The 24,042-nt window shown below is 39.7% G+C and overlaps 2 protein-coding genes across 3 annotated transcripts; both read right to left on the reverse strand.

Moving 5' to 3' along the window:
- Positions 1-1,379: 1,379 nt before the first annotated feature.
- Positions 1,380-7,753, reverse strand: LOC148426489 (sugar transporter SWEET1-like). Of its 2 annotated transcripts, XM_088410744.1 has the most exons (6): positions 7,567-7,753; positions 7,350-7,427; positions 6,803-6,926; positions 6,565-6,726; positions 4,042-4,161; positions 1,380-2,686 (listed from the first exon to the last, which is right to left on the reverse strand). In XM_088410744.1, the coding sequence occupies exons 1-6, from the start codon at positions 7,632-7,634 to the stop codon at positions 2,588-2,590; spliced, it is 651 nt and encodes a 216-aa protein (XP_088266870.1). In that variant the 5' UTR covers positions 7,635-7,753; the 3' UTR covers positions 1,380-2,587. The 2 variants fall into 2 exon arrangements, with proteins under 2 accessions (XP_088266870.1, XP_088266871.1); XM_088410745.1 differs by lacking the exons at positions 1,380-2,686; positions 4,042-4,161 and adding an exon at positions 4,169-5,810.
- A 1,749-nt stretch (positions 7,754-9,502) lies between these two features.
- On the reverse strand, positions 9,503-23,746 carry LOC148426490 (ephrin-A1-like). Its single transcript, XM_088409328.1, has 4 exons — positions 23,550-23,746; positions 12,450-12,745; positions 11,022-11,201; positions 9,503-10,944 (listed from the first exon to the last, which is right to left on the reverse strand). The coding sequence occupies exons 1-4, from the start codon at positions 23,645-23,647 to the stop codon at positions 10,823-10,825; spliced, it is 696 nt and encodes a 231-aa protein (XP_088265454.1). The 5' UTR covers positions 23,648-23,746; the 3' UTR covers positions 9,503-10,822.
- Between the last annotated feature and the right edge of the window lie 296 nt (positions 23,747-24,042).

Here is a 24,042-nt window from a genome sequence, read left to right on the forward strand (position 1 = left end):
CAAACAATTAATCCTTGGCGGTGGATGTACCTCATATCTACAAAATTGACTTTTCCAGGGGACCCGAAAAAAAAGGCAAGTTAATTCAACCACATTGTGTCGTGAAAGATAACAAGCTGTCAATTAAAGGGTTGAGTTCTAAATTAATCAATTACTTCAGTTACGAAAGCACCAAAAGTAATTGATTACTTTTGTATTCAATTCATTTTTACCAGCTATTTTCAGACCGTTGCTTATCTCAGCTCTTGAGAACATTTGAAAAAGATATAAATATGTACCTGGAAATTAATGTCTCAATTTAAAAAAAAAAAAAAAAAGTAAAAAAATATGCCTTTGGGATTGCATGAGTTAATTGTCATTGGCCTTTTAGTGTACATTTGAATAATTTACTTTTTCAACACTTGTATGACATGAAAAAACAAAGCCTCGAGGTCCCACGCTACACTAAAACAAGCAATTTTGTTTTTTGTTTTGAAACAGCAAAGTTAAATACAACTGAATCACCCATAACAAATGTACTGTAAGGGATTAAAAAAATAAATCAATGGGGTGGTAGCGGTACTTCTACATCACTGAGCTAGTGGATTAATGCAACTTTATTACCATAGTATTTACGTGTATTAATCATCATATTACATGGCCCGGTTAGAATTGCACCAGCAGGTTCCATTTTTCAACTTGCGGGCGTAACTATAAATTTTAAACTGTCGTTGCAGTTTAGCGACGTGAAAAGAACTAAGTAAGACGCATAATATTAGGCTTCACGTTCAAAGGTCTTCGTTTGTTGACGTCCACTATAAAACGTCAGACAAAACTTCCATAGAGAGCTTTTAAATGGCCGCCTTTGATTCATGGCCCGCCTTCCGCAGCCGAGCCTTTTGCCACATTAGTTTCCCACCTCCACTCACTTAGCGGCACAATGCCGTGTTGTGTCTGCGTCTTGTGTGTGTAGTGTCAGGGCTGTTTGAGCTCAGGAAAAGGATTCATGGAGCGCACACACACGGGATGAGAACCTCTGGCGTGGCCTTTCCCACCACTGGCCTCGTCGTATCAACACACTCGCGCACAAACAAGCGCATTGGCACCGCTTGCGCCATCAAACAAGCTTTTGTCTTCTATGCGCACAGGCCAAATTCTTGACTTGCAGGCGATGAATTCTAGTGGGCGCTATAGCCCCCTCAAAAATACCAATGGCATCCCTAAAAAAAAAAAAAAGACCATTTTATCCATGTATGTAGCTGTAGCAAAAAAGGTCACGACAGCGCATGATATTTAATGACATTTATTGTCTTATTTCCTACTTAGGTCCATTTGCACTTAAAAATAGTCGTTTTCACTTTCAAACTAGCCACTGTAGCAAAAAAGGTCACGACAGCAAATGATATTTAATGACATTTATTGTCTTATTTCCTACTTAGGTCCATTTGCACTGAAAAATGGTGGTTTTCACTTTCAAAACTAGCCAATGTAAACAGTCAGCATAAAAAATACAATACAGAGCTTACTGCCACAGATATGCATTGATCTGCTAGCTCTTAAAAAACAGGCACAAGAGGTAAAAGAATAGAAAATTATTTTTCCAATAGAGGGCAGTAGAGAGAAAATGCTCCACACAAGAACCCCATATTCAAAATAGCAGCTTGTAAACAACACAGTCTTTGGATTGGAAAAAAAAACTAAACAAACTCAATCCAATTAAATATATTAATATTCGATAGTTTCATCTCACAATGTTGTTGGCTCATAAAGTGTCACTTTCGGAATAGCGACAACAGCAAATGAGTATGAGAAACGCACGGAAAAGAATGATTATAACATATTAGGAAAGCCAATGTAAAGTAATGGGATACGTTTTTCCTTTTTTTTTTGCATTTTCGCGAGACAAATCTTGCTATCTTTTGATGACGTAGTCATGCAAAGGGGGAAAAAAAAGCTAGACTTTGCAGAAAAAAAAATGTAAGTGCATGAGAATAACAGATATACATTTTTTTTAGTCTCATCCTCAGTCATATTTTCTTCTAAGGGAAAAAAAAAAAGTTTCAGAGGAAAGCCAAAATACTACCAGAATTAGTTTTTGGTGACGGATTTCCCCAAGCAAAAAAAAAAAAAAAAAAAAAAAAGAATCCCAAGTAAATAAATACAATTTAAAAAATTACGTATTTTAGAAAAAAATCAAATGTAAACGTTTTTACTTGTAACATGTTGACATGATCTTGTAACTTTTCTGAAAAAAAAAAAAAAAAAAAAAAAAAACATATATATATATATATATATATATATATATATATATATATATATATATCTGAAGCAAGATTTCCCCCCCTCAGTTTAACCATTTCATCTTTTCATCCATTTTCATCTTTTTCTTTCCGTGTGTCTCCAATACTCCCTCGTAGCCAACAGAAGGCACTTAAACAGGATAATTTCACGAAAGCCCTGATTTTTGTTTTTTCCTTTGTATTCTTGAATACATCCTTGGAAAACAAATTCTTTTCGTGTACCTTAGTGGAATGTAGACATTATCGCCACCAGTCATACAGTGGCCCTTTTTCTTAGTGTTAAGTGTACAATACTGTATAGGCCGTGATCATATTTGCATGGATTTATAGGGAGGGCTGATGTGGGCAAATCTCCAAAACAGATAAAATCTGATGATGCTAGTGCAGATTCCAGGAAGGTTCGGGACCTAAAATGAACACACGTAAGAGCAATATTAATTACAATTACAATAATGCAATGGTGGCCTGACTTACAATCTTTTATTCCGTTATTTACTTGCAAAGGGTGAAATGACTTATTAAGGATCATAATCTCTTATTATAAGTGTTCTCAAGGGGAAAAAAATAACACTGATAAGATATGGAGTCACTGTACTAATAACAATAAATCAAGACTGGACAAACAGTTCCAATAGAAATTCCGCGTGAATGCTAAAAGTCTTAATGGAAAATGTGGAATATTATAGAATAAAACACAATTAATGGAAGATGGAATGGTTTGAACATGAGGAAGCCGGAATGGTTTGAAGCTGCTGAGAAATGTACAGGGAAAAACTCTTTTTTGGGGGGGAGGGGTTTAAATGGTAAAAAGTTTGCCCACAAATTTGGAATGAGCAAAAGTAAAAAAATTGTTCATGTTGAAGGTGAATTGAAAGTGTGAATGATAATTATTCAAATAGGAACTGAATCTGTGGGGAATAATATTGAAATTTCAGTGGGGGAATTTGGAATTTTATGAAAGATTTAAACCTTTACAGTAGCAAATTATTGCCTTATATAGCATATCTATATTTTTTTGAGCATGTTGAGATCCTAATAATATGAGTCAGTGGATAAACAAAGAAATTGTATTGAATCACATACGATATACTATAATTCCCCAAATATAAGTGTATAGGACACACTATTCATTTTGGGGTCAAATTCTGGTATTTTCTATGTTACCGTGAGACGTATCTCGAGTTTGGCAACAATGTAAAAACTGCAACAGGCACTTGTTGCTAACGTCCACCCGTTACAGTAATTATGCTAAGTAAGAATACAGCCGATGTAAAAATGCGCATATGTGCATCAAAACTCTTGCTTATGTTGCTGACAGATCAATCTTACTCGAATTGCGTCCGATTAAAAAAAAAAAAAAAAATCGTATTTTTTAAATTACCGTTTACAGGATGCACCCTTACTTTTGGTCTTCATATTTTTGAGAGAAAAAAAGTGTCTTATATTTAGGGAATTACGGCATGATTTTTTATTTTATTTTTGTGGCCAAAAATTTTGTAAATTTCTATTGAGATATGATTTTTTTAATACTAAAATGCATTCAAGGTGAATGAAATGATTTAAATATCTTGAAATTCTACTGGGAATGACATTAAACTTGCTATGATGAATCACTCTTGTCAAAAAATATGAAAAAATGTTAGCCTGGATGGCATTCAAGTAAGCGATAGGAATAAAGGTAAGAATAACGTGAAATAACAGGAATAACTCGAGTCTTCACACAATGAATAAAAACTACAATGTGTGAGATGGTGCGTCATACCATAATATACAAATCATGGAGCTGGAGGCCGTAGAAGAACCAGGAAGTGGAAGTGAAGAAAGTGGCCACCGTGAGCGGGAAGGACAAGCGCTGCACGTTCCCGCTGCGCACGATGACCATCTGAACGAGGGCAACGCACAAAAGCACAATCGGCGACGTGGATTTCGACACAGACAGCAGCCTCCGCAAAGACCGCTCACAGGAGGCGGCTAAACAAGTTCTACGGGTTCGAACGGGTTACTTGAAGCATAAGAGCGATCAGAGCGCCAACACTTCAGACAAGCCAAGAAAGTTGGAATGTGAAGAAATAGGTAGACTACCGCATACTTGCGTTTTGAGGATTTTTCTTGTCATTTTCCCCCAAAAACATTTCTGGGATATTGAAGTTCATTTCTTTACCAAAAAAAGTGCTGAATTTTCAACAAGATTTTATTATTTTTAAAGTAACTCTGCTGTCTTTATTTGTCATTACAAAAAATATAAAGCTATGTAAATAGCCATCAGTTATATGTGAATTTTCTCTTGTTGTGTGGTCCACTGTAACTATATTTGACTTTTTTGAAAAAAGAAAAGTAGTTAACTTTTTAAGAAGCCTTGGGGTAGAGAAATTGGCAAGCATTTTTGAAAGTTTTTGAAAAATAAATCAAGAATCTTATGTTTAGAAAAAAAGGATTTTAAATCCTTTAATGCCAGGCATTAAAAAAAGTGACCCAATTTCCCATATCCTGACTGAACATAGTATTTTTTTTCCTTTTACTCTACAAGATTCCTCGAAAAAAGTGACACCAATGCCACCCCTCAGTATGGTTTCCACAGACGTCCTTTCACATCAATGGCAATTAGTTAAAAAAAAAAAAAGAATGTTTGAATTGAGTTTGAATTTAAAAAAAAAAGTCGTATTGTCAATGCCATGTAAAAAAAAAAAACAGTACTTGATCAAAAAAGCCCAAAATTTCATCTAAATGTTTTACAAAAAATACCTGACAAAATACCAAACTTATATGCGTACATAAAGTCGTATTAACTCTTTTAATGCCAGTCATAAAAAACGGAGCCAATTTTAATCATACTGACTAAACTGTTTTTTCAAACATTTTCTCTGCAAGATTCCATTACAAAAAAAAAGTAGTTGTCAAATGACGTCGGTGGTGCTGCACAGTAAGGTTTCCAGTGACATCCTTTCATGTCAACGGTATTATAAGTTCTAAGAAAACTGATTTAAAAACAAAACGGAGTACTTTGAGAATTAAAGTCATGTGTACCGTAGAATATGATTTGCTGAGCCAAAAGTTGAGCCGTAGCGTTTTTTAGAGGATATTTGTCATGACTCCGACAAAAATGTAGGCTTTTACGTATGAAGCTGTGTTTTTAAAAACTTAATTTACAAGAACAAGTTTATTTATTGTGTCATTGATACACTCAATAAAATGAAGTCTACTCGCAGTGTTACTTAAACTAGTGTCTGTATCATTCATAACTGTTAACGGGTTCTTTATTTTAAAACAATCTAAGTTTGGGAACTTAAAATCAACTTTTTGATTGTGATCTTTATATTGCAGAGTGTTTGATGAATGAAGAACGACAAAAACAAATCAAACAAGGACGGGAATTCGAACTAGTTTTGCGGTTCCAGTGGCAACGCATCATTAGGCCGACCGCAAGAAGTCAATGTGGCGTCTCCGAGGGGATGGGAGCCCCAATGAAGGAATAACAGGAAGATGCAGATGAGGAGGAGAAGAATGGCAGGAAAGCGACGGGCACGTTTCTGACTGTGAGGCAGATGGAGGGAAGGAGGCAAACAGGATCATAGACAAACACAACAGGAAAGAAGACATCTGATGGGCCCCATGACACCTGACTCTTCTACGCTACACACACACACACACACACACACACACACACACAACTCAACAATATCTTATTGTGACGGCTGACTGCACTGCAAACTACAGCAATAACAATCCACTAAGTCAAACGATACAAATATCGAAGACCGTATTTTCCACACTATAAGACGCATGTAAAAGCCTTATTTTTTTTTAAAAAGCTGATGGCGCGCCTTATAATCAGGGGCGCCTTATATATGGATCAATATTGAGATTGGGATTCGTAGATGGGGAATGAACTGATAAAGTAAGCTTTACCTGTTTCTTTTGTGTGTTTACAGTTGAACAAGGTTGCTCATATTGACATTATTTTATTATGGTATTGAGAGTTTAGAGTTAATATTTGAGTTATTATTGTTATTACTTTGAGTATTACTATATTGTGATTGAAAACGTTTTAAAATATGTCATTAATTGAGGGTGCGCCTTATAATCCGGTGCGCTTTATATATTGAAAAAGTTTTAAAATATGCCATTAATTGAGGGTCTGTCTTATAATCCGGTGCGCCTTATAGTGTGGAAAATACGGTATGTATAAAAGACACAGCTAAGTCAAGCTATAGACAGTTTCCACAAAAAGCAACTTCATATTTACATTTTGTGCAGTACATACATACATATGTATATGGTGTCTTACCAGGTCTGCGAGAGGGGACAAGTACACGCCGACAGTGGCCATGCTGCAGATGAGGCCAAGCTGATTGAGCCGTATGTCGCCCGGAGGAAGAAACAATGCAAAGTACAGCCCGGCGCTGGTGGCCAATGATCCAATAGTGACTATTTGGAATAGGACCTCTTTCTGACAAAAACAAAACAAATCTTTAAGCCTTAAGTGAATAGACTCGCATAAACACGAAAACAGCTGCCATACTGACCTTTTGTTTTGTGTACCTTAAATACACAATGACGTAGAGAGCCTGCAGTAAAGCGCCGATGAGATTGACCACAATAAGTGTATGGTCTGTTTTCAGCATCCCATAGTACAACCATCCCAGACTACTGTGGAAGCAAAAACCAGAACAAAGTACAACTTTCATGTCAGTCACGTGTTGCATTTTTTGTTGTTGTAAATTTCACAGACCGCTATGTTAAACAAACAAAAAAAAAATTGTCATTGTGACAAAATAGCATAGTCTATGGCGAAGGCCCTTAACTTAAATGTTTGAGGTCATCATCTCTATGTGATCATGAAGGGAAAGACAGACATAGTGACAAATCATTATGTAAGGGGTTTTAGTCTGCAAAACGCGAAGACAAAAAGACACAGCTAACACACACTACAGGCAGTTTCCACAAAAGCAATTTCATATCTACATTTTGTGCAGTAAACATGCAGCAAGTCTACACACTTTACTACACAAATTTAAAAATGTTAAGAGGTTCTCCTGTTTTGCTTAGCAAACACCTTAAAATAATACATACTTGACACATGTGAAGAGAAAAGGCAGAAATTGGATGTTGTCGGTGCTCTTGGATGTTTGCATTTTCTTTAGGTCGACCCTGCACAAAAACACAAGACAAACTCAACCCAGAAAGCAATTGTCATCTATAAATTAGGCAAGAAATGAAGAGCTGTTGATTATTTGGACAGAAGCGAGCTTGAAAGTTTGCCACGCTTCCAGAACAAAATTCCACTTACAGTCCAGTCGAGAACATCCCGAGTGTGAACACGATGCACGTCCATGATAAAAGATTCAGCAAATCCATAAAAAATATTTGTAAGATAATATTTTAAGTATTTATAGTGTTATATCTTCTTTTAGACTTTTATATGTGCTTAAAAAGCGGAGCTTCTAACCCCGCGTCAGGCTTCTTTTCCGGTTGAGTTTCCGTGTTTGCAAGCGGTTGATAGGCGCTTCTGCGCGGTGATTGGCAGGTTACTAAATCACGTGGTGCATATTTGATCCAATGGTGGGTGCATAAAGTAGAGCGTTTGCAGTCGCAATGTTGACAAAACGGGAGGTTCAGCTCTGATTTTGTAAATGAACGATAGAAAACATCAACTTTTCTCGTATAATTTAACACTATTAAATTAAGTCAGAATGTTCGTTGGAATTTTTATTTATTTGAATGAAATACTAGAGCGATTGTATTTTTAAAAAATGCCGTTCACAAAGAAAAGTATGGGTCTTTTCATTAACAGGGAGAAAATTTAGGCTTCAACATTCTTAAAAATTAACTCTTAAATGATTTGTGCGCTACGCAATCAAAAACATGTAAAAAAAACTATCAATGGAACGATCCTTTGAATAATAATTATTATTATTATTTGAAATATTATATTATTTGGGTGAAATTTTGTCTAAGTAAATTACCTCAGAAACTGTCTGTTTTAGTATTTTGTATGTGGATTTTTGAAAACTTGATGGGTGGGGTGTAAAATGTCCTCTCATTTTGGAATGGCCCTTATATTATTCAAAGTAACATAAATGTACTGCAGATCTGCATTTTTGATAGTCAGTCAGAAAATAATTCAAAATAATACATAAAATGATGTACTTATGTGATGTGATTTATTTTCCTGGTAAATTTTGATCGTCCTGCATTAGTGATACACTCAACAGCTTCCAGAAAAAAGTTCTGTTTCATCATTAAAATGAACAAATTGACATCATCGATTGTTAGCACTAAGACTGACTGAGTCTAAAAGAAGATTCGTTGCCTGGACAACACTTGAGCGACTCTCGAGTTTGACCTTAAGCGACAGCCCTTCAAACATAATTTCTTCGCCTTTCCTGTCTTTGCTTAATTTTTGATATTTTGATTGTTTCCCGAGTGGTGTTCTTACTCTGACTAGTTCAAAGATTTTCCCATTCAGTGAGATTGTTATTAGAATGGTACTGCAAATATTTACCTGTAGATTGTTTATAGTTCATTGTAATATTTTTGTATTAGCGTGCATTATTGCCGTTCATTAAAAGAGTTTTGTTTTCTCTTTGTCCACCCATAGCCATAGGATGATGGACATGATGGGACCCCAGTGACCTCATCATAGTTCTAACACATATTGCGTGTACACGGATGTCACATCGCACAAGATCTCAGACTGAGCTCATCTCTGGTATGTCCGAAGCAGATATGACGTGATGGTACAGCAAACAAGTCCCCCTAATGTTCTGCTACGAGACTTACAATATATGTTGCCGGCTTTTACGGAGGATAGCGACTTTTGACAGTTTTCAGCCATTTCTGAGGTTTTTGACGGCTTGTTTGCCGAGTACCTTTCGTTCCAACGTGTGGGCACATTCTCTTTGGCCTGCATTGAGGATGTATAGAGCAATAAAAGAAAGAGGTGAAAAAGACTCAGAAAAAAAAGAGTGCAAGTGAAGAGGCGAGAGTGACACCTTCGCACCCTCTTGCGAGTGTGCACCCGGCCTCATCCGTGTTTGCTTTGCAGTCTGTGAAATGAACGCCAGAGCAAACTGCGGCACACGGGATGAAAGTCGTGGAAAGTCGAGCGCCGTGAGAGGTTGGGAAAGACCCGTGGGCGGGCTTGGAACATATCAGTGGGGATTGCTTTGCCATTTGCCAAAACGGGGTGAGGGGGAAAAAAAAAACAAAAACAAGGCAAGATGTATATTACAACACTTTTGTTTATTCCATTAAGTTTTCACATCTTTAAACAATATCTTAATAGTTTTCTTTGTACAAATGTACATATAAACATAATAAAAAAACAACAACTGTACAGTGTATGTTTTCAAGAAGTCCCTTCAGGTTGAGGTTCGAACAAGTTGGGGGAGGGGGGGGGGCACATCTGCAAGCATGTACCATGACAAGACAGAAACTTGATGGTGGATTATTTTGACCATTTTGGGGTGTCAAGGATTTATGATGCATTTCAAGGAGAGAAATTTCACATTTTAGATGTTGTCGGAGCTTCTCACAATATGCTACTCAGGTATCCAAGCACAATTTAGTTGCACTATTTACTGTATATCATTTTCATACAATTAACCAGTGTTAATTTACCAAATTGAGAACATTACAAAGTTGACATAATTTCATAAATACTTAGACTTATTATGCAATTACAATATATTTTTGTTTTGGTCATTTGAGAACAAAGAATGAACAATTTAAAGCATCTTAATTACAAATATTTTTAAATGGCCATATAATTGGAATATACAGTACCAATCAAAAGTCTGGAGACATCTTCTAATTTGAATTTTCTTCTTTAAAAAAAAAAAAAAAAAATCCTGATTTGCAGATTAAAACCGATTCATGGAATTTTTTTAGAAAAGAAAGGCTAAAGACCAGAATGTCCTATAATTAGGACACCATAGGACTAAGAAGGGTAGTTCGAATGAGTCAAACGATATCTACCAAAAACAAACGTCCCCTACAATGAAAACTAATGTTGTCAGGACGATACAGGTCAAATATTATTCCAGCTTTTTGATCAAATTTGCCCCAAATTTTCTCTGGAATTGGAATATGTTTCCAAACCTTTGACTGGTACGATATATGTTGGAAGTCCTTGAATGAAAATATGAAGTGAACAAAAACGGTGAACTGACTTGAAGCTTGCCAAGATGATTGCTACACAACGCCACAAACTACAATACCCAAAAAATAAAGAGCACCACAGTCCTTGCGTCTGACACAGAAAATGGAGGTGTACCTTCTGAGTGGTATGAAAAAGTCATTCAACTGCTTAGAACGGAAAATGCTGCTTCATCCTTATCACAATAGAAAAACAACAACAAAAAAACAAAATTGAGGTCCTCTTGGAGTGATCCACACTCCACATTCACATCACAACACACACTCACTCACAACTTTGTATAAAAGCTTTTTGTTCAGTAAAAAAAAAAAAAAAAAAAAAAAAAAAAATGAGTCCGTGAGCCCAATGACCAGCACTGGGCTGCTTTGTAATAATTTGTTTTTGTTTAGCGTAGCATCGTCGCTGACAAAAGCGGCAGGAGCGTCAAGAAGAGCGAGGAGCGCACGAGCCTCGTCCCCGAATTTCCGACGCTCCGCTGTACGTTGGGCTCCATGGCGGTCGGGTCGTCTAGAAACACGAGAGAGACGGGAAGTGAGCGTGTAACATGGCGGCGGGCGAGGTAAAAATGGGCCTCGATTCCTCACCTGCTGGAAGGCGATTGGAGAGGTTGTGAACGCCTCCGGTGGAGACAAACTTCTCTTTGGATGCGTCCAAGTTTTTCTCCATCTCTGCCTTGGACTTGTGAGACTTTGCTGCACCTTTCTGTCCGGCCACGTCAACTTTGAGCCTCAGGCAGTCCTGGCCGTGATGATGAATCGGCTTAGCTGTCGGGACCACAAGCAGAGAGAACGTTGGTCATTATTTATGCATATGTTTAAAAAAAAAACCATAATATAACAGTAGCGCTTTGAAAATCGACGGCAACACTCTCGATGTTTATCGTCACTCGTCAAAAGTTAAGTTTGGGTTATTTCGACTTCTTTTTACACTTTGAATTGACAGTTTCAAATGAGGCGTGAGAGGGCTGGGCTAGTACCGCTACCAGATAATGGAATCCGGCCAATACCGGCCATTATTTTAAGGTATCAGGTTCTCATGAAGGTTGTCGATAGTAGACATCGAAAAAAAAAATGCTGACAATCGAATAAGTCTTTCTTTCGAGCGCTTCGGTTTTCGAAACATTGGTAAATCATCATGTGGATTCGAAAGACCGAAAGGCCTTCGGTCACAACAGAATCTACAAATTACTGAAAAGAAAAATGTAGTAATATCATATTTTGCTTTTTTTCCCCCAATTTGGGTGAACAAGTTCTTGGTGTGATGTCTATTATTACTATTTAACTTTACTACTTATACCACTAAATAAAATTTTTCCTTTTTAACTTCATCAGTGCCATAGATGCCAAAAATGAATTTTTACTGAGCTAGCAGTAAACTTTGAACTTTCACTTTATGTGTGGCCAATTCTTAAAGGTCTTCTGGAGGTCACAGATGCTTTTACCTGTGCTTTTGATCACTTTTGGGCTTGGTAAATATTGGTAACCTAAGGAAAAAAAATTCTTATTTGAGGAATGTTATGTGTATTTCTGTGAGTACTTTATGAAAAGCACTGAAGAATATGCGGTAAACAAACATCTTATTTGACCCTTCTGAAGAATTTTGATCATTTTTAGGTCATTTTCTTCTACATTATTCTTGCAGTATTTTTGGTAATGTAATAACTAAGTGGTCGTTCCATGTTGAGCTTCGGCATGTTGAACTGAAGGCATAAATCGCCATCTTGTGACCAGATTTGTAATCTGTTATTTTTCAACTCGCCAAAATCCTGATCACCTACATTTTTATAAATTATGTGTTAATTGGGATCAAATTGAGTCATTTGCCTTTATTTTAGCCAGTTGTGAAACGTATCTCAAAACTCTGCACATTTACTAATGGCTTGGCAACAGTCTGACTTTATTTCTATGACTTCTCATGCAAAAGCGTATTCCTCCTAAACTTCCTGAACCCCGCCTGCCTTCGACCTCAAAGTTTGCACTGTACTCTCATTAATATTTGCGTGAAGTACTTACAGATGTAATAATAGCTCTCTCCCTGGCTGAACTCCTTGCCCAGGGTGAAGGGGGTGAAGCGCTGGAACTTCTCAGAGAACTTCTCTGGGGCGTGGGGGGCGAAGGGCCGCGAGCACTCCCAACGCAGCTGGTCGAAGGAGCGCGGCTTGCACACCTCGTAGTCCTCCCGCTCCACCATGTAGAGCACGTAGCGCTCGGCCGAGTCGGCCGGAACCTCGCCGCGCCTGTAGTGCGGGCAGATGATGTCCAGGTAGTCGTTGATGCGGACTTCCACGCTGTAGTCGTCCCACAGGAAGCTGAGGGGGCGGAACGAGAGAGTTTAATGATGGAGGGCCTCGCAAATGTTTTCATTGCAAGTAACCGCATTGGTGCTAAGAATGAGCTTTAATTACCCGTGTCGCAATGGAACTCACACCTGGTTAGCCTCTGGTGCACGCGTCGGGTGTTTGTCTAGTTCGGCTTTGTTGTATAAAGCGCTAATTAGCGGGACAATTTAAAAGTCAGGTCGGACTTGTTCAGCCTTGGCGCCGTTCCGCTCATATACCTTACTTTCGCTACCAAACACACTTTTTTTTTTTTTTTACAGCGTCAATGTGTTTTTCCCCACTTTGCTCCCTTCAAACACGGAGACAAAAGGGGCGTGGCCGAGTCAAACTGACGCCCTCCTGCTCGCTTTTCATCTTTCTCCTTCCTCCAGGTTTTATGGCTTTTTTCAAGTCTCGCCGTCTGCACTTTTTTCACACACGGCATCGTGAAGGTTTACCAAAAGTTAAAACTCAACTAAAACTAACAAAATAATGAAAATAAATGAAAGTAAAGCAATGAGAACCGCTCTAAAAACTATTTATAGCTGCGACTAACAATTATTTTAATAATTAATTGTCAATTAATCAAAGAATCTGATTTTTTAAATATTTTTTTCATTATAACGCTCGAGTTTATAGAAAATATTTTTTTCAAATTGACAATTTGCTCACTGGTTTGGTCTTTAAGGTCACAAACGCGGCAAAGATGTTGATCACTGTTTTCCAAAATAAAAGCATTTGTTCATGAATGTTTTGATTTACTATAACACATTGGGAATCCAATACCATGGTTCTCAACTTTTTTTCAATCATGTATCCCTGGAATATTTTTTGGATTCAAGTACCCCATAACCGCACAATCTTGTCGGCATGTTTCATGAACGACTAATGAAATGAATAAAATGAACTGTCAAGAGGCTGACATTCCGAGAATTTGGATCATTTTAGGTTGTGGATGAGAGTTTGTCAGGGAGCGAGTGAAAACGACAGCAGCTCCCGTGTGCTGTTTGTGCGTCTGTCGGCATCAAAGCGCAGGACGTGCTGCCTGTTTACCCCCCCCCCCCCCCAAAGCTCCTCCTGTTGTTGTGGCTCCTGCTCGGACCCCCGGGCTAACGTAGACACAGTGGCTCCAATCACGGGCCTTTAACCCCACCTTCCTGCCTCTGCATGTGTGTATATGTGTGAGGGTGTACTAGCAGTAACACACCAGTCAAAACATGCTTTGTTAGCTGAGCACAGTTCTAAACTTGTTAGGTGGGGCGAATAGGTTGATCCCACTTGCCACTCCCCTATGCAATTCCTCAAACAAGTAAACTACATCACAGAATGATTCCATCCACATTTATCAGCTCTGTTACATGTTATACTTGTCCAGTAAAACATTATATCAGTCCATTGAGCAAATGACGTTGTTGTCTTTTTAATATTAGCGAGTAGTACTTACTAGTAGGATCTTTTTTCACTACTGCCTTCAACCACTGACACTCGGGTGCACAAATAGAACAACTATGCTATGTTGCTAGCGAGGCATAATTGCTCCATTTGACATCTGTGCGCTACTTCTACCACTGATAGTGAAGCACTAGATGTTGATAATTGAATTTTATAATGTCACTTGAAACACTAGAAGCAGACAGTTAAGCAGTTTTGCTCGGGTGCATAAATGTCATAGAATAGCGGGAAAAATCTTATGGAAAGACGATCTTTCTAACAATGCGCAAAAATGTCATAGCGGAGAAAAAAATGTTACGTCTCAAGTCAGACAGTCGTTCAAACTGGGTGCAGCACTCGGTGCAATGATCAACAGCTAAACTATAATCAAATTAATTGATTAGTAAGTTTGATAATAAGCATTTAACGCAGAGGTTCCCACGATATGTCTGTGTGTACAGTTTTCTTTTCAAGTTACCAGTAAAATAATTGGAACATGAATTAACCTTTGGCTACATTGTCTTGAAACTGACTCCTTTGCAAAATGCTATATTTTATTAAGTTTTGTATAGAAACCAACACCTCACACAATGATGCACTCCTATTTAAGTATTTTTTTGACCCAAAAATGCTTTGCACTGGTATTTGGCTGAAAAAAAAAAAAAAAAAAAAAAAAATCACACTGGATAAAGTTAGAGAATCTCTGATTCAGAGACGTAAAATCATCCAAAACCTCATAATTCAGCCTCTACACAGTTGATATAATAACTTAATTTACTCTTGAATCAAATTGACGTAAACATTTGCTTATCTTTTGGCAAACAATTTTTTTGACCTACTCGATCAAACCAGTAACCAAATCATACAAAATATTAGTGCATTTTCGACACTGTTATTCGAGTGAAAAAAAAGTTGTTTCGACAAAGTTGGAAAACATGATTTTCAAATCTGATGAATCCATTTAAAAGGGATCGTTAGCAGTGGCCCTAATGCGCAGACGCGTCTTAAAATGGAGAAAAAAAATCATTACTACAAAAAATAAAAGTAAAACCGTAGTGAGCAGAAATTACAAGGACTACTATGCATCACGCGTTCGACTAAGGTAATGACATTGTCAGGCAAAAGAAACTTACCATCGTACCCCTAGTACACCTTTGTGTGTTTTAGTAAACATACAAAACGGCAACTCTAATTGGCTAAACAAGCTTTGTTTCCCAATTCTAGTGATTTTATGGCGCAAAGGCATGGCCAAAGCGGAGCAAATGGATAGTGTTGCCAATTCCATTCACTCCATTCATCATTAGGAAAAAAGACTCCTTTTATTCAGAGCCTCCAATGGTGGAGCTAATTAAAAGCTGTTAAGCGGTCTGGGGCCGATGTGTTGACTAGAAAAGGAGGGGAGGAGAAATGAATCGGCTGTAATTATAGCCTTCCCCTCCCTGTAGAGAGTGGAGGCCTGAAGGCTCCGGGGCCCCTCAGACCTCAGCACCTTACCCCCCTGCGGAGCCTTCGTTTTTAGCATGATTGGGGCGGATGTGTCCAATTTATGAGCTCATCCAGCGCGCTTTTCTCACAATTAGAACAAACCTTCTGCGGTTGTTTTGGAACGTATTCCAAGCGTCATGTGATGCAACAATCGGAAAACGTTCATTATGATGTATTATGAGCGTTTGTGGGTTCGGCGTTTTTTTTTTCTTCTTTTTCCCCTCTGAGGTTTCATTTGTTTTTTAAAATATCCGATGAAATGTTCCCAAGGGCCGTGGGTTTCTCGCCTCTTTACATCTGGCCCATCAAAGCTCTCTAGGCCGCCGCGTCTCTCGCGGCCGCAGGCTGACACTTCTCACGGGGGTGAGAGTCGCGTTAACGTGATACTGAAGCTGCGACGGGTGGATGTGGAGCCAGGTGTGCGTATGTGTGTGTGGGGGCTCACATTTGCAAAAGCCAATTAGCTGAGGTTTTCCCGGGTGTGATTCTCATGGGAAAGCGCTCGGAAGATTCACATTAGTCTCATTAAGAGAGAGGAGCACACTCCAAAATGCTTGCGGTTAAACCGTGCTAAACTACTTTTTGGGTAAATCGCTGTACAATTAGAATTGATCAACTCAGTCAATCTGTTATTTCATTTTAATTTTTTTTGACAATAATGTTATAAGCGGCTCCGCTACTCTAAACACGATATTCCGATGAATATTATGGTCTTATTATCTTTGTATTAGGGACAGTAAATATTAATAAGCAATTTAGTAAATATGTGAGCATTAGCCAAAAAGCTAGTTTTCAAATTAAGTCTCGAGACCAGAGATGCTCAACGTGTTGAGCGTGGTCGACGAGTTGACCGCCGAGGTAGTGTTAATCGATTTCATGAGAAAATATGTCAGCTGAAAAAAAAGAAGCGTGTTGTTTACATTGAGAGCAGCTCACTCTCGATTATCAAGTAGACCGTTGTCATGACAATGTTTTTGAAATCTTACAGTTTGTTTAGTAGGATTGGCCGGTCTTTTCACAACGTTTATTATAATGTAGTAGATTGACTGGCTGCTCACTGTCCTTGTGTATTTCATTGCACTTCATATGCCCGGTAAAAGTGTCTATCCTGACTTGGTCCTTTTACTCTTTTTAAATGGTAGCTACCACTGCAAAAGTGGAGCCATTTTATTATATTGGTGCTAACATAAGGTGATCATAGGTCATGGCTTGCCCCCTTAGATGTATAAAAGCAAATGGATTTTACTGCTTAATTAATATTTCACAAACAATAATAATCAGAATGCCATGCTTTCGACTAGTAAGCTGGCAAAGAACATATTACTCAAAAGCGAATGAGTGGAAAGTTGGCTACATCTTAACTAGCTAACCCGTGAGCAAGTTTGCGAGGTGCGTCCAGCAACAGCGCCTCAAAACTCAGCTTTTGTGGCTGACAGATCAATCTTCATGGAATGGTGTCAAAAAACAAAACAAAACAAAAAAAAAAATCACATTTTTAAGTTACTGTTTATAGTAGGACGCACCCATACTCTTGGCCTTCATTAAAAAAAAAAAAGAACATCTTATATTCGGGTAACGGTGTATTTCCTTCGCGAAGAATCGTCGCTTTTGTACGTGAATGAAATGGAAGTATATAGCGCCCGGTGCCAACGTGGCTATTGAGGGCAACTCATGCCGCCGGCTCAGGAGCACATCTGTTTATTAAGGTCGACTGTCTGTTTGCGCCAGAGGTAGGTCAATACTCACTAATGAGCTTTTTGCATCGCTAGGCATTGTCAGCACGCGAGCGCCTATGACATTTATAGGCCGCAGACAGGCACGTTTTGCCATTGTCGCGATCTACCGCCACATTTTTCGGCTTCAACACCCCCCTTTCCGTGGCCTTTCCGCATTTCAGGCCGTCGGTCCTACAGTGCCTCCATTTGTCCTCGGAGCACTTGGCTGGCTGGTTGGGGTCAAACAACTGACATGCTCTTTCACTGGGGAACGCGTAGGTCAGGGGGTCAGAGTTCACGGTTGCTACGCTTCGCACGCACACGCCGGCCGGCGTCCGAGTCAGCAGCGAGCAGCGCGCGTATCTGTTTCACGCGCGCAAAACCGCAGTCAGCAAGAGCGAAACACTAAACAGATGAACCTCCGATGCACCCTGCCACTGCCATTTGCTACTCAGGTGATCAGAAGCAAGCGGAATGTTACGACCAGGGGGTTGCGGTTTGCTCGGTTTAGTGCTAAGGACCCGTGCTCATTTAATACCCTATTAATTCACTGTGGTGTGTCAGATTTCTGACTCTTTAGCAACAGCCAAGGAGCTGTCAGTGGTTCTTCCACTGTTGGATCTCTCTATTACAGTCGATTGACTTTAGTGTATTTAGCCACCGATAGCATGCGATAAAAGGATGGGCATAATCATACAGTAGTTGATTAAAGGATAGTTACTCGTTCTGGCACTTGGCGGAGGTAATTGAGTGATTGCGACAAAATGGAGTGCACCGGCAGGGTTTGCTTAACTAGTTTTGCTGTCAATGTTAGCTACACTTGAAGAGGATTTATACGGTTTGCCTCGCTACGTCGTGGCTTAGTTATTACGGCTTTACTCTTAGCTCAGATTTTTATTTGTCATCATAACTTTTCATTGTAGGTTTTTGTCGCTATTATTTTGCAGTTTGTCTCCCTTTTAAGTTTGACTAGTCAAGACCAGCAGAAAAAACAACAACAAAAACGCCTCAACTGCATGGATTTTGATTTGTGACCATATGTATCGTTATTTTTCTCATTATTTTTATCAAACAATGGAACTAAAAAAGGGAACAAATAAAACAAAACAAAAAATAAATAAATCTGTATCTATTGTCCTTTACTGCGAGTATTTTGGAGAACGTAACACCCCGATAAACGAGAGAACACCGTATATCCTAAAGCCATGAAAATGAGCTCCAAACATTCAGGCAGAGATCCCATTATTTCACTAAACATAGTTTAAAAATATATCGCTCATTTACTGCAGGCCAGGGTAAAATGGATTTTTGACGTCTATAGCCGTCCTTGGTAGACAATGAGGTGTTTGTTGATTCTCTATCAAGCAAATGATCATCCTAGCACGTAGTGCGCCTCCAGACCACTTTTTGTGAGCAACCCAGTTCAATTCTATTCACTATTTGCACTTCAGCATGCTTTATGGGCATACGCATTTTGACATTTGCAGAAAAAAAGGTTTAAAATTGTACCGTTGTCGTGTCACACTCATTCAACACCCCTCAACCTCTCCCCTCCCTTCATCCATCACTGTCCGCTCTCTCCTCCCTTCGTCTGCCTCGCCTTTATTCTCACAATAAGCCCACCCACCCCCACATCTTCAACTCAGGTTTGTTGCGTCTCTTAATGCTGACTTAATATACCACGGGTCTCCATCCAAGCTAATTTTTCAACACATAGTTTCACCCCTCTTTCACCCTGTGCCCAGACCTCCACTCCTCCCCTCTGCCCCCTGAATCTTTTCTCCCACCCCCTTTTTTTCCTCACATCCCCACATTCTGTCAACCATGAATAGCAAAAGGCTAAATGGTATCATCTCGGCCATGTGTTGAAGGGGCATACTGGGGGATAAATCAGCAAGATGCTCCCATTGAAAAAAAAAAAAAAAGCTCCCAAGCTCTGATTTAATTATGGCTAAAGAAAACCGCCCAGGGTGATTAAAGCTGGCCTTTAGGGGGCGATGGTGGGCTAAAGGCCGGATTTGTAAAACTATGCCTGAAATGCAATGAATGAGCAGTGTACACACGCATATAACGCATGCCTGCCCACACATACTACAATGCCGGGCCTCTGGGATACTAGCTGAGTTGAGAGGTGACCGTCCACCTACAGTGGAAAAATACCAGCGCCAAAACAGAGAAGGGTCTGTGAAAAAAGGTTGGGGGGAGAGAGAAATTGAGTAGGGGGGAATTAGGTGGAAGGAGGAAGTCTGGAGCAAAGATAAGGAAGTGAGAGGAAGAGCAGAAAGGAGAGGACAATCACAGAGCTGGAGTACATCCACAGGCAAGTGAGTGATGGATGAAAAAGAACTTGGCCTTGTTATTGATTTTCTTAATGTATGCTCTCAGAAAACGGGGTGACGTACGACTCCATTACTGTCATGGCACTAATGTATCTGATTAGGGCTCTATACTGAGCTCCAAGGTAACAAAGTCAGCTGGGACCAACCATCTACTCACCATTTAGTGGCATCTCTTTTCCAAGGACATATGTTGAAGGGAGTTGAGGCGCTTCGTTTGGACAAAATTTGAGCCTTGGTCCAAAGTGAGATGAGAAACTTCATTTGAACAAATGTGGTGCTTTGCCACCATCTTGGTACAAAGAAACTATGTTGAAGTGAGTTGAGAAATCGAATTTAGACTAAAGTAGTATTTTGGCACCGTTTTGGTTCCAGGTGCACAATGGTGAAGCAAGTTGAGGAGCTTCATTTGGACGAAGATTGTAATTTGCCACCATTTTTGTTCCGAGGCACTCGAAGCAAGTTGAGGAGCTTCATTTGGACAAAGATTGTGCTTTGCCTCCATCTTGGCTCCAATGAACTATGTTGAAGCAAGCTGAAGAGCTTCGGTTGGATTTAAGTAGTGCTTTGCCACCATCTTGGTCCCAAGTGAGTTGACGACCTTAATTTGGACAAAAACTGTGCTTGGCCACCACGACGGCACTAAGACACAAGTTTGAAGTGAGTTGAGGAGCTTCATTTGGACAAAAGTAATGATTTGTCAGCCTCTTGGTCAAAAGGAACTATGTTAAAGCGAGTTGAGGAGCTTCATTTGGGAACAAGTGGCGCTTTGCCACCAGCCTGGTACCAAGGAATTATGTTGAAATAACTTCACGAGATTCATTTGGATAAAAGTCACACTCTGGTGCAATCTTGCAGCATCTTGGTGCCAAGGAACTATGTAGAAATGAGTTTCATTGGACAAGTAATGCTTGTTGCCATTTTGGTTTTTCGTCACAGCCTTTTTCCCAACCTGAGTCACCGTGGACCAAAACAACAACTAAAGAGACTATATAAAGTTTTGGAGCCTGCCACACCATATAAAAAAATTGCACACACGCGATGCCCCTCACAATCTGACACTTTTGAATCACTTCTGCAGAAAGGAGAAAGTAAAATGATGTACTCTACTTACTTTACAAGTATGAAAACCATACAGAAGATTATACAAGGATTGATCCCGGTGGCTATTTTTACCTCCTGGATTGCAGAGAATATAATGAAACGGGCCAAAAGCGTTACATCACCGGATCACAGGAAAGGATAAAAAAAATAGCACAAAGCCAAGCCAGTGAAATGATAGTTTTGTGTCTATGGGTCAGATGGCCAGATTACAAACCGTCTGTAATCTATGTTAGTGTGCGCTCTTCCTTCTGGCGGGATTTAAAGACCCGAATAGCAGACGGGCAGGGTATGGAGAGGGGAGGGTCCGGAGGAGAGTTAAAAGTTGGCCAGGGGGCTGTTTTGGCCGTCTTCAACCAATACTCATGCCAAGACAGGCCCGCCGACCGCCTCTGCGATCACGGCAAGACGTCACGCCCAAGTCTTGACTGACAGACGGCGGGGATGGGATGAGATTTAGGAGTTTGGAAAAAGTTTAGGAGAAAAAAATAGGCAAGTATTCAGAGAAAAACTCATAAACGCACAGCTGACGGCATTGGAGCGCAACAGTGGAATGCCGCCTGATGCTAATATTAACATTGAAGTCCAGCCTCTCTCACCACTCCGCAGTGTATGTAGATGTGTGACTCACACGTTGACGCCGCCTGAACTGATTGCCACTCCCTATCGGACTGACGTGCGCACAATCACAGCTGCCCACAACTAATCTCCAATCACTTCCTGTTCAAAGCTGCCCGTAGGTAGCAAAGGCTTCTATTAGGTAACGCCACTATTCCGCTCCGGCGCACACAAGACGAGGCGCGTAACATGAAAAACAAGACGAGACCTGACTGCGAACAACGCGCCTCGCCACCTGTTATGAAGGAACACACACGCGCACTAAATCATTACTAGTGGACACTTCTCCAGCACGCACTCGCCTACATGAATGGGCAGACTGCTGCCATCTGCTCGGCGTCCTCATCCCTAAGACAAATCACGGGCTGTACATCGGAGAGAGACAATCAATTAGCATCACTTATCCAACAGTCACGGCGCAGTCAAAGGGTGCTGACGGATTTAGTGAATCCCGCTAACAGGTGACCGATTGATCACCGGGGGGTGGATTAAGATGAAGAGGATTGTCAGCACGAAAGTGTGCACTGACTTCGATCTATGTTTGGATGCTGCAAAAAAACAAAAACAAGACTAAATTACCCAGTTTTTTGGGGTATTAAACTCATTTACTTTATACAGAGGGTTATCAATTACTTTAGTACTTGGCCATCAAAGGTAATTGATTACACTAAAGTAATTGAATACTTTGGTACTTTTTAGAGTACTTGTTTACTTTAGTTCTTAAAGTGATCAATTGATTTAGTACTTTTTGTACATGTAGTAATTTAAGTACTTGAAGTCATCAATTTCTTTAGTAATTAATTTGACATTTTAGACCCTCCTTGAGCCAAACACCTGAAAAAAAAATACTACCTGGAATTGAATGAACTCTTGAGAAAATAAAGTTTATTAATTGATGAAACAAAGAAAAACATGTTATTTTTTAATTTCATTCTTTTTTTAATTACAGAAATCACTACTTTTTTATGTTTTTATTGATTAGTTGTTGATTCATTGTAGCACGTCAAATAGAGTTATTCAGTATCAAAATGTAAAAAAATATACATAGTTTCTTATGCCCAGATAACAGCCCTGCACATATATGTCCCCTTTATGGTGTTGGATGAAGCTTGCTGACATGGAATGACAATTGATTAGCATACGTGTGTTTGTGACCAGCAGACTTTGAATGTGTTTCCAAACTTTTGGCTGGTACTATAATGATCACACCTGTTACTTTCCACAATGCAGAGGTGGAAAATTCAAGGCATAAGAACCATGTGTGACCTAAAACAACATATAATTGAAATCTTAGCTAACAAAACCACCTTGGGACCACTATGAAGACAATTTGGCCCTCCAGGCAACTTGCCTTAGCCCTCAGGTGAAATGAGTCAGGTGGGTCAAACCTTTTGAGTCACCCATGACAGCAAAACAACTCATGACTGCAAACTTTCCAGAAGCCTCCCCTTCTTCATTCAACCACAGACAGTAATGTTGTCCATCTTTTTAGGCCCATTGTCATGATAAAGGTCAACTACAGAGCCACTAATGTAATCAAGACGGACCTATGAGGCCTTTCATAGCTTTTAACGCCGTTTTATTTTTAGTCTTAATTCATCAAAAAAGCAGTGAGCGGGCGTACAGTACTATCAAATAAAAAATAACCAAATAAAACTCTTTTTTTTTTCCCCTGTAAAGAGCTCGCACTGAAAGCTCGATAAATCGCACGCCTCCATGTCAAGCCGCATCGATCCTATTGAGTGGTCGGCTGGAATTACATTTCAGCCCCCAGTAGCCCCCACGGCAAAGAAGTGCAATCAGCATTTCGTGCACGAGATGTAGCACTTAGTGTCATTTTCTTTGCATAAACTATTTATTGCCGTTACATTGTGCATTGCTATGAAATATACCGTTCAAGTGCACAACCTGCCTTCACTGTTGGGGTTGGAAAAACCCAAGCTACGTGGAAATACGCGTCCTTCAAAACAACGCAATATTGCTAATAACTGTCATTTAACGACTTCAAAGGACAAGAGACAAAGGCGCAAACAAAGAGGACACTTAACTGAAATTAACGCCTTCAAATGATATCAACGAGCGTTCTCGTAGGCGCACGTTGGCACTTACTTTGGATTGGAGACGTTCCAGTAGACGCTGTGCCTCTCCGCACGGGCAAACCAAGCTCCGACGCTGAGCACCAGAAGCAGAACACAAGCCAAATCCATGCTTGAGCTTCTCTCTATTAAATAAACTCACGAAAGTCTTCTTGTGTGTTTACTCGAGCTAGTACTAGACAGTAAAGAAACTCCACTTGAATGTTGAGCCGGAGCGCGGTTCCAGTCTGTTTTGTCTACTCTTTACCCCGCCCCTCAACTAGAGAGAACCAATCACGGGGAAGCGGCTGTGATAGTGCCCCGCCCACCACCGGGAGCAAGTGCAGACGCGCCCTCCAGCTGCTGCAAGAAAGGAAAAAAAAAAACAAGCACGAGTTGTAGAATTAGAGCGTGGTGAAAAATAGTAAACAAGACGTAACATTTAAATTTAGTTAGCTGCATCATCCATGGCGGTAAAATACGATGGAAACGCAAATACAGCTGTGAAACATGCAATTATCCCACTC

Source organism: Hippichthys cyanospilos, chromosome 3 (assembly GCF_059441005.1).
Source record: "Hippichthys cyanospilos isolate Australia breed blue-spotted pipefish chromosome 3, RoL_Hcya_1.0, whole genome shotgun sequence".
In the NCBI taxonomy this organism is placed as follows: domain Eukaryota; kingdom Metazoa; phylum Chordata; class Actinopteri; order Syngnathiformes; family Syngnathidae; genus Hippichthys; species Hippichthys cyanospilos.